We start from the raw sequence: 12,752 nt of genomic DNA, 5'->3' as shown, positions 1-12,752 counted from the left end.
TTTTTCATTTATTTTGTAGAAATCATTCAATTTAGTATCATCATAACCATCTTCATTTTATTTTTTAGAGAGTTTTAGGGATGTTTTAGACCTATACTCTTCATCATAGTACAACGTAACGCGAACCAGTTAACATTATTGTATTTGATTTTGGAGTCCTTGAAAATGGACTGAAAAATTATCAACTTTGAAAAACGACAATAGATATGTATTATGTATATCTATATATATATATATATATATTTATATATTCTCTTGTTTATTCATACAATTTTTGTTGGAATAGACGAAAGATTTTATATAAAATCATACATTATTAATTACGAAAGAGAAAATCAAATAACACGAAATCTAGTGTTCTAGTAATTTTTTTCACTGAAAATTAAAATGTCATAGATTTAAATGCTTTCTCCAACATTGACAACAAAGTTATCTGAAGATCTCTGCTTAAAAATTATTTAAAAAACTGTTATTGTACCTCTTAACACATACAAAGATGCTGTGTATTGCAACTATGAAAGGCAAAGGAACCAATTGCAGGGATTCAAATGGCAAAATTTATTCTGAAAGTTGAAAATATTTTACGTATTGTTTTAATCGTAAGGCACTGTTGAGGAAGACTTGTTGACCCCCCCCCCCTCCCTCCAACCTTATTTTGCATTTCACTTCCATTCCCCTTATGTATGTCCCCGCTTGCGATTACCCGTAATCACATATTAAACACACTGGAAACCGTGACAATGTATAAACACCGGCGGAAAACCCAAGGGAGCATCTCAAAACAATCATGCCCTACGTAAATGACAAGAAACATGGGGCAAACGTCGCATAATATATCCGTGTATTAATTTGAATGTATACGCGTATTAATTTGAATATATCCGCGTATTAACTCGAATATATACACGTATAAATTAGAATACATATGAGGATTAATTCAAATACATATGAGGATTAATTCGAATACATATGAGGATTAATTCGAATATATACACGTATTAATTCAAATACATATGAGGATTAATTCGAATATATAAACGTATTAATTCGAATACATATGAGGATTAATTCGAATACATATGAGGATTAATTCGAATATATACACGTATTAAGTAATGTTGTGGTCTAGATTAACTACGTTTGGCCTGGGTGTACGTCAATAGATACTAACTTTGCCAGTTATTGTCTGATTTAATACACGTATGTTTGAATTAATATGCGTATATATTCGTATTAATACGCGGATATATTATGTAAATGCATTGCCTGTAATATATATATAACATATGATTTGGACTCAAAATTAAACACAACCCAGCAGTGATGCTTAACTGATAAAACGTTTCAGATAAACTGATTTTACTGTCTGGAAGTTGCCCAATCAGTACTAAACCTTAAACCTTTAAGATAACACACCAGTCATGATGTATACTATGGAAGACACATAAAATATGGAAGACACAAGGCATAACAAATTAGTACAAGGCATAACATAATAAAAACCCTGTGTGCTGCCAACTCAGAGGTTAACTTCTCCCGTACAGCAATTGCAAAAATGCTATTCAACAGGGCGACTCATTATGCAAGTGAAAAGAAGTAGCGCAGCCCCCCCCCTGTTTTTTTTTTTTCCCCCTTTTTTTTAACCCCCTTTTTTCCCCCTTTTTTTTTTTTTTTTTTTCATTTGAACCATAATATTTTTATTAGAGGCTAACTTCAGAACCCCTCGAAACCACTGATGTTGAAGTTTGATCAAAAGAAATATTCCCTGTAAAATTGTTGTTAAACTATGACTAAAATAACTTAGAATATGGTAAAACGTGATGAAAGAGCAATTGTGACTACAGAAGTGATGTTTACAATGTAAGTCAGGATTCGGGAGTGACTGGCAGTTTGCTGTAATATATTAGTATTAAAGGTTTTATCTTGGTATATACTTAGAAGTTTTTTTATTATTTTTTACCTCTTTTTTCTTAAATTTTATCATATATTTACAATGACAACGATGGAATGTGGAGTATGGTTTCAAGATGGGACATTGGCAAAATTGTAAACTTGATATTTTACCTTTTGTGCACTGTTTTTCTACCAGTTTGACACCCTTCCCACTGAAAAGGAATGTATTGGTCCATTGGTCTGTATTCAATCTACAAATATATCTTCTACCCCAAAATGCTTCACTGTAATGACAGTAAGGCCCTAATCCCTTGATCATCAAATATAAACCTTCTGGCTATGGTTCACTCGGTACGTAAGAGCGATTAGTTGATCTGTTTGAAAGACTGCAGTAGAGGAGGTGGGAGGGGGGGGGGTTAACAGGTAGGGTCAGGCGTTCATCTTCTTTCTAAAAGTAACAGCAAAAGCAATAAAACTGTCTGCCGTGATGCTAACACTACAGATATAACACAGTGTGATCATTTTTCCAGATGACCAGACTTATTGTTGCAAGTACCAGAAGCTGTTTCTTTAAGTGGAGACTACAAGCCCACGTGGTAGGGCCCAGGCGTCCTGTGCTTTCATGGCCCTGTAACTTCACAATGTCCTTACCCACATACCGTACAGCTAATGGATCTACAGTGGCATGTTCACTGGCAAACTAAGAGTCTATGGCACCCAATAATTTTCTCTGATTTAAAATACAGGCATGGTGTCAACACAATCAACACCTTCCCCTACCACCACCAACCCTCCCCCCCCCACCGCCCTCTCCCCATGCTCTTAAACTGGGCTGGTATCCTAAAAATGGTATTTTTATGTTTCTCCTCACAGCTGTTGAAATGTGCTCTCCATACCACAGCCAGATATCCCTCCATCCATCTCAAACCTAATGTGCACTCTCGGTAGATTGAAATGTGTCATACTGCTGTTGGCTTTCGTCTTTGTTGTGGCTCATGCCGAGTTCGTCTTCTTTCGGTAGCGGAGTGCGCTCCTCATCGACGCTCCTGCCTCTGTTATAATAACGTAGGACTAGTCTGTTCGCGATGAATAATATGGCCAGCCATCCGACCCACTGCGGAAAATTAAGAAGTTTTACCGTAACAAAATTTACGAAAAATTCCTTCCAAATCAATGGTCATAAGTGACATTATATCCTCCTCTTTATGCTCTTGTCGGTTGTTGTTCTCCAGCCGTCCCCCTCCCCCTCCATCACCAGCAAACCACCCTCAACCTCAAATAAAACTCCCCCACCCACCCCCCATCCCCACCCCCCATTCCCACTTTAAAAATGCATTCTGTACAGTTACAAGAAAGAGAAAACATAAAGAGAGATTAATAAATATTCATTAGCATTGTAACCTCACTTTAAACAAAAGGCTGTTGTGATTATTTTCAAAATTAGAAATCCAGTTTGTGACGTAAACAATTTACCATGTCAGATGCTTTATGGTGATATCTAGGTTAATTCTGTCTCTTTTAAAGTTAAACTTATAACAAAATAAAATATGATAATTATGAACAGTTGTATTTGAGCATGTGCAATGTGCACTTTTTCTTAACGACTTGAACATGAGAGATAAAAATTAACTCTGGGAATACATTAACTAACCTTTCACTTTGTGTGACCATTTTTTCTTCTGGCGGTTTATGAATTTTATGCGCATCAAGTGTTTGAAAGCTGCAATACACCTTGACATGTGTGTGCCCAATTTCCATAGCATTTTAATACATGATAATACCAGATAAATGATTCCCTGAAACACTGACCATTAACATGATCAAACGTCTTTTGCGGGGAAGTAGATTATATTACACTATTTTTTATTATTTTTTTGCTGTGAGGGACCCGGGACCACAGGCATCATGAGCCAGGCTGGGCACTGTGAAAAATGACGCCATCATTGTTTTAATTAATAAAAAATTAGAATTTAAAAAAAAAAAATTATTCATTAATTAAAAACAATTCTAGTAGCTTTTATTCACTGTGAACAATGCTGGCTTTTTTTAATGTCTTCATTAGTTATGAAAATAAGAATTAATTTTTCTTAATGTGCTGTTTCCCTAGAATTCCTCATTGTCGCTGGCCCCTGGAGGGTACAGGCCCAGATATGATACTTACTTGCACAAAGGTAGCCATAAAACTTTCCGGGGAAAATCCGTACCAGGGATGCTTCTCCGTTGAAGTTGCGATAGTATCCACCGTCCACCAGATGATTAAAACCAGGCCTTCCACTGGTGCTACAAATCTGAATTACAGGGCAGAAACAATGGGCTCATTAACAACTTATTGATGGAAAGCTACTTAAATTACTAACAAATATGTAATCAGGTCAGCGCATGGTGCTATAGTGGTGCAAACAGAGTGTAAAGTAACACCAATTCATCAAGACATAAAACTCAGTTAACTGATTTGGTTGTAATTTCTCCCTCTGCGTGAAACCTTATTGTATTGCTAGAGACCGTCCTTGATTTGTCTCAGAAATGTGCAAAAATTGATGATCATAATTTCATGGTCTTAAAGACAACCCATCAACAGTGAAGTAAAGTATGATCAATTGACGATAGAATAAACAAAATCTCCTTGACTAATGCCACAAATTATATGCGAAACATCAAAATTCATGGTGTAAATTAAACACCAGTCAATATTAACGATGTAAATTGATTAATAGCAAAAGCCCATGCAGGCCCCCATCTGGTTACCCAAAAATCTGCATTATAAGAGATGTTAGACCCCATGTACCAATCAACACCAATCTTTGAGGCCATGATTTGACGAATAGCATTCACTTATCTCTCCTTCTCATTCTTCTCATTTTAAGTTTATTCCTTCCCTTCCTGACAATAATGCCAGCAATTTTCAGGCTCCAAATAATGAATTACAATACCTTCAAAGACAGTTTGCACATTCCCTTCTTTCAGAAACGACATGTTTTAAATTCCTGCTAAGTATACCTTTACTTCCTTAAGAAAAATCCGTTCATATTGTTTTTATTCTATTTTTGGTATAATTTACTGGATGAGGCAAGTCTGAGAGAGAGAGAACCTCATTCTAATTGTTTTATTTTCAGAATGTTTTTTTTCCCCTCGCTTTCAGACTACCTCTAATTGGACAAAATAAATTTTAATTGCTTCACTTCGAGGCAAATCTTTGTTCATTTTGCATCGAGGGATTTAATCTCCACTACTTTTTTAAGTTTGATGGCGATTAAGGCTCGCTCCAATTTTATTTCTAATTTTCTTTTGTTGTCATCATTCTTTTCACTCTGCGCTTCCCCGGATGTTAATTCAAACTGAAAATAATGCTCTCGGCTGTGCGTGTGATTTGGGAAACGACCCAATTTTATCTAAAGTGGATGGGGGAATAAGAATACAAAACAAAGTACAATTCATTACAATTTGTAGCAAAGATTGAAAGCTTAATTTTCAGATAAATTGGCAGAGAAAGTTTGAATTCAAAACTTCACTCACTTTGAGGAATAAAATGTTATCAATTTCTTATTGCAGTGATAACAGGATATCAATCTTAAAGCAACTTGCCATGATTTATTAATAAATAGTAAAATCAAATGTAGAAAAAAAAGACTGGGAAGTTATTGACACACTTATTGACAAAATGAGCCCAAATAAAGTTTTGGCTAGAAAAGGATTTGGAGATCCATTGACCTCATTATTAGGAGCTGTGTTCATTACTGTGTTATCCAGCCCTTAGTTGGTATGAACTAGTGATCACAGTATTATCCGCCCTCAGTTGGTAGAGAACTGGTGACCTCATTATTACAAGCTGTGTGATTTCCTAAGTTATCTAGCCCTTAGCTGGTAGGGAACCAGTGGCCTCACTATTACAAGCTGTGTGCTTTCCTAAGTTATCCAGGCCTTAGTTGGTAGGGAACCAGTGACCTCACTAATACAAGCTGTGTGCTTTCCTAAATTATCCAGGCCTTAGTTGGTGGGGAACCAGTGACCACATTATTACAAGCTGTGTGCTTTCCTAAGTTATCCAGGCCTTAGTTGGTAGAGAACCAGTGACCTCACTAATACAAGCTGTGTGCTTTCCTAAGTTATCCAGGCCTTAGTTGGTGGGGAACCAGTGACCACATTATTACAAGCTGTGTGCTTTCCTAAGTTATCCAGCCCATAGTTGGTAGGGAACCAGTGACATCACTATTACAAGCTGTGTGCTTTCCTAAGTTATCCAGCCCTTAGTTGGTAGGGAACCAGTGACCTCACCATTACAAGCTGTGTGCTTTCCTAAGTTATCCAGCCCTTAGTTGGTGACCTCATTGTGACCTCAACCAGTGACCTCATTATTACAAGCTGTGTGATTTCCTAAGTTATCTAGTTGGATAGGCCTCAGTTTCGTTGGGGAAACCGTGAGGCAACTTTTTGAAATCCTGATGTAGCTGTAGTTTCTTTGCTCATTTCAAGTTTAGCGAACAAATTTGATAACGCCACGATACATTTCGGATGCAACCTCACTCATTTTTCAATCAAATATATAATACTGCAAAGTTTTTGCACAGTTACAACTGTGCAAACTTAATACTTATGATTCATATATATACATATATATGCTAAAACAAAGCATTTTTGGGCAGATGTAACATGTATGATACAGGACTTTTATTGCGGTGGCACTATACAAAAACCCAATAATCTTTGCTCAAATATAACCAAAGATGAAGTTTGGAGTATATAGTTTACAAAGGGAGATATAGACTGGTCATTTACCAGAATCTTCAGATGGAGGTTGCATCCCTCAAACACCCCCACCCCACTCCCCCCCTCCCCAATCATACCCCCTCATATATTACAAAAGCAACAATAGCAACAGAGGTTATTAAGCAAAGTGGGAGAGTTTATAATTATTGAGACTGGCCATGTTTAATATGTTTCTTGGTCCAATTACTTTCTGCAGTAAAAATATGCATACTACAGTTTAGTATACATGGAAAATTCATTTATGTAGTATCAAATGTTTTTTCGTTTTTCAATAAATTCACATTTCATGAAAGGGAAACTGTCATTTCCACTCACCAATCCTCCAGTCTACATTTTATATTGTTAGGTACGTGTGTTTTAGATAATAAAGAATCCACAGATCTACAGAAGCGTGAGAGCGTGGTGGCCAATTGGCTATTAAAGGCGTTGGACTCGTGATCCAATGATTGCTGGTTCGATTCCTGCCTAGTTCATTACATTGTGTCCTTGTGCAAGATGCTTTATCTCACTTGCCTCTCTCCACCCAGGGGTTAAATGGGTACCTGTGAGGTAACTTGTAATGGGCAGTATATAACTGCTGCCAACTGGAGGGTTTGTCTCTGGGACAGGTTATCATTGACCAGTGGTAATATAACGTCTGTAAAGCGCTTTGAGACCTATCTCTGGTATAAAGCGCCATATAAAAAGCAAATATTGTTATTACAGAACAACCCACTCCCTCCTATCTGCACCTTCCTCATTCAATAATTACACTGGGAATCTTGAAAATCCAAGATCAATGGGGGCAGCTGATTGGGCCATTGTCTGACTGGTTCTGAAATGGGTGTGCACTGCTGGGTCCAAAGTCCAGGTGCCCAGGGCAGGGTTGTCCTCTTCAATAATCAAGAAATTAAATGTGCCGCACGGTCAAGGCCCAGCCCCGACAGCAGGATCCCTGAGCCAGCAAGTTTATGACTCAGTCTGTCCCAGGACACCCTCTGAGGGCTTCCACCAAATAAAGGTTATCTAAGGACTAATACATGTAGTTTGCTTCATTCCTGAGCATCTGTTAATTCACTCACAAACTTTTCGTAGCAGTTTACAGGGATGTGCTCATGTCAGGCTGCGGAGGGGCGACCACGTCAGGCAGTTCCATTGCTGCCAACCCAGCACAAACAGTATTTTAAACAATTCCTCCGGAGACTATCTCTGATGATTAATTTAACAAATTTGCCATCACCAAAATTTGGGTGAATATTTGGCACAGAAGTCAGATCCAGAATAGGAAAAAAATTGCCATCTAAGCATACTTCATTTGCGAAAAATTTTCCAAAGGGAAGGGGGCAACCGCCAACCCTGAGACCCTCCCAGGATGTTAATCACACTTCTGCACAATTCCGACTGGCACTCAAAATATTCCTGAGCACATCCCTGAGTTTAGAATGACATGCAAATAACAAATTTTGGAATTTTCCCATATTTTTTTTTTTTCAATTTTCAAACTGTATATAATTTGATTTGAATGTTGAACCTAGCCTGACAAATGAAATACTAGACAATTTTATGGGTTCGGTATTAAGTATTGAATAGCGTCGAGACCATCGAGTTGCTTGAGACTCACTTTATCAATAACTGCCACAGTATACCGAGATGCCAGTCGTCGGTGCTGTAGTTATTGTACAGTGTCTGGCGGTAATTCCGGACTCCGTAACGAATGACCAGGTACAATAACATCAGCCCTGATATCAGCAAGGCAAATCCCCAGACAAAATCCTGTATGTAGTAAAAACACAGCACAATAATAAATAAAAAAAACAGCACACACAAAAAACAGTAAAATCTCACAAGATCTACTATGCCATAATTTCTGTATTAGTAATATTACATAAACCATGCATCACTGCTTATTATCAGCAAATAATATTGGGCTGCTCCTTTAAGCCTGTCAAGTAATTAATGCAAGCTGTAATTAAAGAAATATGAAGGTGAGCTGTTAATTTCAGCCAGGGGATTTTTGTTAAGGACTTTCTCTTTTTCTAGTAAGGGATTAAAATTGTGATATTCTATAGGCCTGAGAACCGCAAAATGTACGCATATTGGAGGTGTAAATAAATCAACAGAACTTTCATATTTTGCACAATCATGTCAAACTTTTGTTGGATTTCAAATTGGTGATCCCAGGAGTTCAATTGAAAGCCATTGTGTAAATTACCCAACCAAACGTGCAGGAGAGGAATTTTTTTTTTTCACTAGACCATCAACATTGGTGTCAGTTTGGTTGTGTTTACATATTAAACGGAATGAGCCTTCAATTATCGACTTGTTTTATATATATATATATAATGGTGACTACAAAACAGAAGCAAAAGATACTCTTGGAGTTACTCTATCATCTCTAATATTCAAAACTGTTGTTAAAACAGCTTAAGTATTTTTAATTCGCATCTATATATTGACCAGCGACATGGGGTGTGATGCCCCAGGGACAGCTAAATCAAAGTCTTTGTAAAGTAATAGTATAGTAAAAGAACATGTTAAGACTTTTTCTGACGGGTGGAAGTACTGACCTGGTACCTTCCTTACCTTTACCCCGGGCCCACTAATTGATCCAAGGACTTGCCTCCCCCAATCCCCTCCCCCATCGCCTCCCCCATCCCCTCCCCCATCTCCTCCCCCATCCTCTCCCCTTCCTCCTCATCATGTCTGGGTACACAAGAATATTTCATCATCTCCAAAGAGGGAAGTCTCATCTCGTGCAAAGTGAATGACGATGGGCATAGGTGTAGGAGCCCAATTTTACTTGGGGGGGCTGTAACGACTTGCCCGAAAATATAACCAAATTTATAAGCGCGCTCCGCGTGCGTTCAACATGTTAATGTACATATCATATAGGCATACATCGTTTATTACATTGCATGCCAATAACATACAATCATTCGCCGTGTTATTACCCTGACATATTGGTTATAATTATTGGGGAAGTTGTTACAATAACAATGATCATATTAATATTAGTTTAACCATTCACAAACACAATGCTAATTATTTTTCTTTTAGTAGGTGCCCGAAAAGTTCTCAGCATATTGCCCGAATTTTCACAAAAATTTTGGTTGGGGGGCTGCAGCCCCCCCCCCCCCCCCAGCCTCCCACGCCTATGACGATGGGACAGTTGATACAGACTAGCAGAGAACTGACAAAACACTCACCTGGTTTTCAAGGAAATTGAGATTTAAGGCGGATCCCAAACCGAGAAGAAATACAGCGCAACAGCCCCCGATGGTTGCAGGAATCCTCTGGGCTGTGAAGTCAATACCAGAAGGGCAATTTTAAAAGAGGCTAAGACATTTTATAACAAAATTATATTCTCTTGATTGAATTAAGGGCTACCGGTAAGTTTGCTGTTGAAGTCACAGTTGAGTTTAGGCAGCCTGTTTTTTCTGATAACACCTAACAATTTGTTGTGGCATCCTTGAAAACTACAACCACCAAAAATAATTTGACAGCATTGTGCAAGTTAAGATGTCAATGATCTCACCATGTAGTTGAAAGGTGCATTTAAATTAGTGCACATCAACTAATGATTTATCAATTTTGACGTTTGCTTTCTACAAAAGAGCATTGAAGAGAAACCCTGTGATAATTATAATTTGTTCCATATTCACAATGTTCAATGACAGTGGGTGGTTTTTCCCACCTCCAATAGGTACCCCACCCCTACCCCTCCCTGTCCCCTGTGGCCAAGTTTGTATTGCCTACTTAATCATATTAATTAATTAATTAATAATTGATATTGCCAAAGTCTTTGTCTTATCACAGTGCCTTTATTTAGGAAAATAAAGATGCAATATTCCTCTCTTGCCATCGCACCCTCCCCCTCCTCTCTCCCCTCGCCACCTCCCCATCCCCCTTTCCCTTCCTAGACATTACCGGTGACACACACCACACTGTTCACAGTACCCCCTTTCCTTTCCTAGACATTACCACACATCACACTGCACACAGTAACCCCTTTCCCTTCCTAGACATTACCGGTGACACACACCACACTGCACACAGTACCCCTTCCCCTTCCTAGACATTACCGGTGATACACACACCATTGCACACAGTACCCCCTTCCCTTCCTAGACATTACTGGTGACACACCCCACATTGCACACAGTACCCCCTTTCCCTCCCTAGACATTACATGTGACACACACCACACTGCACACAGTACCCCCTTTCCCTTCCTTGACATTACCAGTGACACACACCACACTGCACACAGTGGCACAGCTATGACAATGCCTGATATTGTTCTCACCTCCTAGATCTACGACATTGTGTACTAACATCTCAATCTGTGCGACCAGTGAGCTGAAGCCGGCCATGGCTAACGAGAAAAAGAACATCAGAGCTAAGATCCTACCACCGCTAATTTGTCTGTAAAGAATTGGGAACCTGAAGAGTAAAAGAAAAATAATGAAATTAATAAAAGAAACAAACAAAGAAAAAAATTAGCTAACAACTGAATATCATATCTCCAAATTCAGCAGCGATCTATTAATAAATAGTTGGAAATCTTAAAAAGCATAGCTTAAAACAAATAAACAGACAATTTAACTACTAAATAATATAATATTAATATATAATATTCCGTTCTAATTCAGCCGCATCTCCTACTTAAACTGCCAATATTTTTCTTAAATTGGACACAATAAACTTGTAAGGAATGACGTCAGTAAAAAGATGGTATACAATTTTTACATTAACTGAATATCGTATCTCCAAATTCAGCAGCAATCTATTAATAAAATAGTTGGAAATCTTGAAAAGCATAGCTATAAACAAATAAACAAACAATTTAAAAACTGACTAATATAATATTGTAATATTAATATATAATATTCCATTCTAATTCAGCTGCATCTCCTAGTCAAAACTGCCTGATTTTTTTTTTTTTTAAATTGAACACGATAAACTTATGAAGAATGACGACATTAAACAAAATGGTATCCATAATTAAATTAAAACAGGCTATTAACCAACTAGAGGAACCAAACCAAACATTTGGGCAGGTTCTTAACTACAGGGCTAACTAAACCATTTTCCATTTCATACAATTTTGGCCACACAGACGGCCCAGCCTCCCTTGTTTCTCAACCAATGAAACGCACGCATCTGGTAATAATTCTTAAATGCTCACCATACAAAGGTTAGTCCAGTATTTGCAGGACCGTTATCTTGTAATATCTCCAGAATTTCTGTCTCATTTTTACCCGCCTGGTACTGAGTTGAAAACACTGTTGAAAACGTAAGCATGCCGCAAGTAAGACTGCCGGAGAAAGAAGACAAAAAAATTATACCGTCAGATTAAAGGTTCATAGTAGATGCAAAATTTAAAGGGTGATCGACTGTCTTTGATTTCACTTAAAATATGTGAAATTTTAGCAAACACATTTTCTTTCACAGTAAGCCTAACGAGAGGGAAGGCCACATGGCTATAACCCCCTCCCCCACCCCCCAGAGATGGTGTCAACTTAGGGACAAGGGAAGGGCAGTATATATATATGTATCTATATATGGGATAAAGAATAAGGTATTCTCTTTTTCTTAAAGGTATTGAAGACTCGCCCAAAACCGTGTGCCGCCCTCTGAAAAAGTTAACTTTCCGTTGCTTGCAAGTGACGTTTGTTTGTGTCGCTACAAAATTCAGACAGTAATGAAACGTGATACCTTGTTATCTTTAGCTGGACCTGAGATGTCCATCGCTGTATCGTTTGTATACTGTGCTGTGGGTATCAACTGCAGTTGTATGTACTGACTGTACACTAGTGCTGCTGTGTGATCAATAGTAGTGTCTAACACTTCTGTTACACCTCATTTAGAAACTAGGTCAAATTACCGGCATTAGACATTTCTTTTTGGGCGAGTCTTTGCACCCTTTTATACATAGACGGAAAATATGGCCTGGTCATGTGCCATCGTACTAATGGCATATTTCCTTCAGGCCCAAAACTAAGCTCTCGGCACCCACATTTCATATAGTCAGGGTCACTTTTTGTGAGGGGTAATTTCATTTTTATAGTTGCTTTTCAAATATAAGGTTTACCTCCTATACTTTCAGTGATGCA

At 38.0% G+C, this 12,752-nt stretch overlaps 1 protein-coding gene across 1 annotated transcript in view; it reads right to left on the bottom strand.

Moving 5' to 3' along the window:
- Window positions 1-212: 212 nt before the first annotated feature.
- LOC139984749 (uncharacterized sodium-dependent transporter HI_0736-like) overlaps window positions 213-12,752 on the bottom strand; it is a 36,265-nt gene continuing 23,725 nt past the window's right edge. The window contains exons 8-13 of the mRNA XM_071998780.1: window positions 11,825-11,953; window positions 10,943-11,079; window positions 9,843-9,934; window positions 8,258-8,409; window positions 4,055-4,181; window positions 213-3,007 (exon numbers count right to left, since the gene is read on the bottom strand). Of these exons, the coding sequence (XP_071854881.1) occupies window positions 2,822-3,007; window positions 4,055-4,181; window positions 8,258-8,409; window positions 9,843-9,934; window positions 10,943-11,079; window positions 11,825-11,953 (823 nt within the window). The 3' untranslated portion in view covers window positions 213-2,821. The remainder of the gene's footprint in view (window positions 3,008-4,054; window positions 4,182-8,257; window positions 8,410-9,842; window positions 9,935-10,942; window positions 11,080-11,824; window positions 11,954-12,752) is intronic.

This window comes from Apostichopus japonicus, chromosome 17 (genome assembly GCF_037975245.1).
Source record: "Apostichopus japonicus isolate 1M-3 chromosome 17, ASM3797524v1, whole genome shotgun sequence".
Lineage (NCBI taxonomy): Eukaryota > Metazoa > Echinodermata > Holothuroidea > Aspidochirotida > Stichopodidae > Apostichopus > Apostichopus japonicus.
This window is presented reverse-complemented; position numbering and strand designations above follow the sequence as displayed.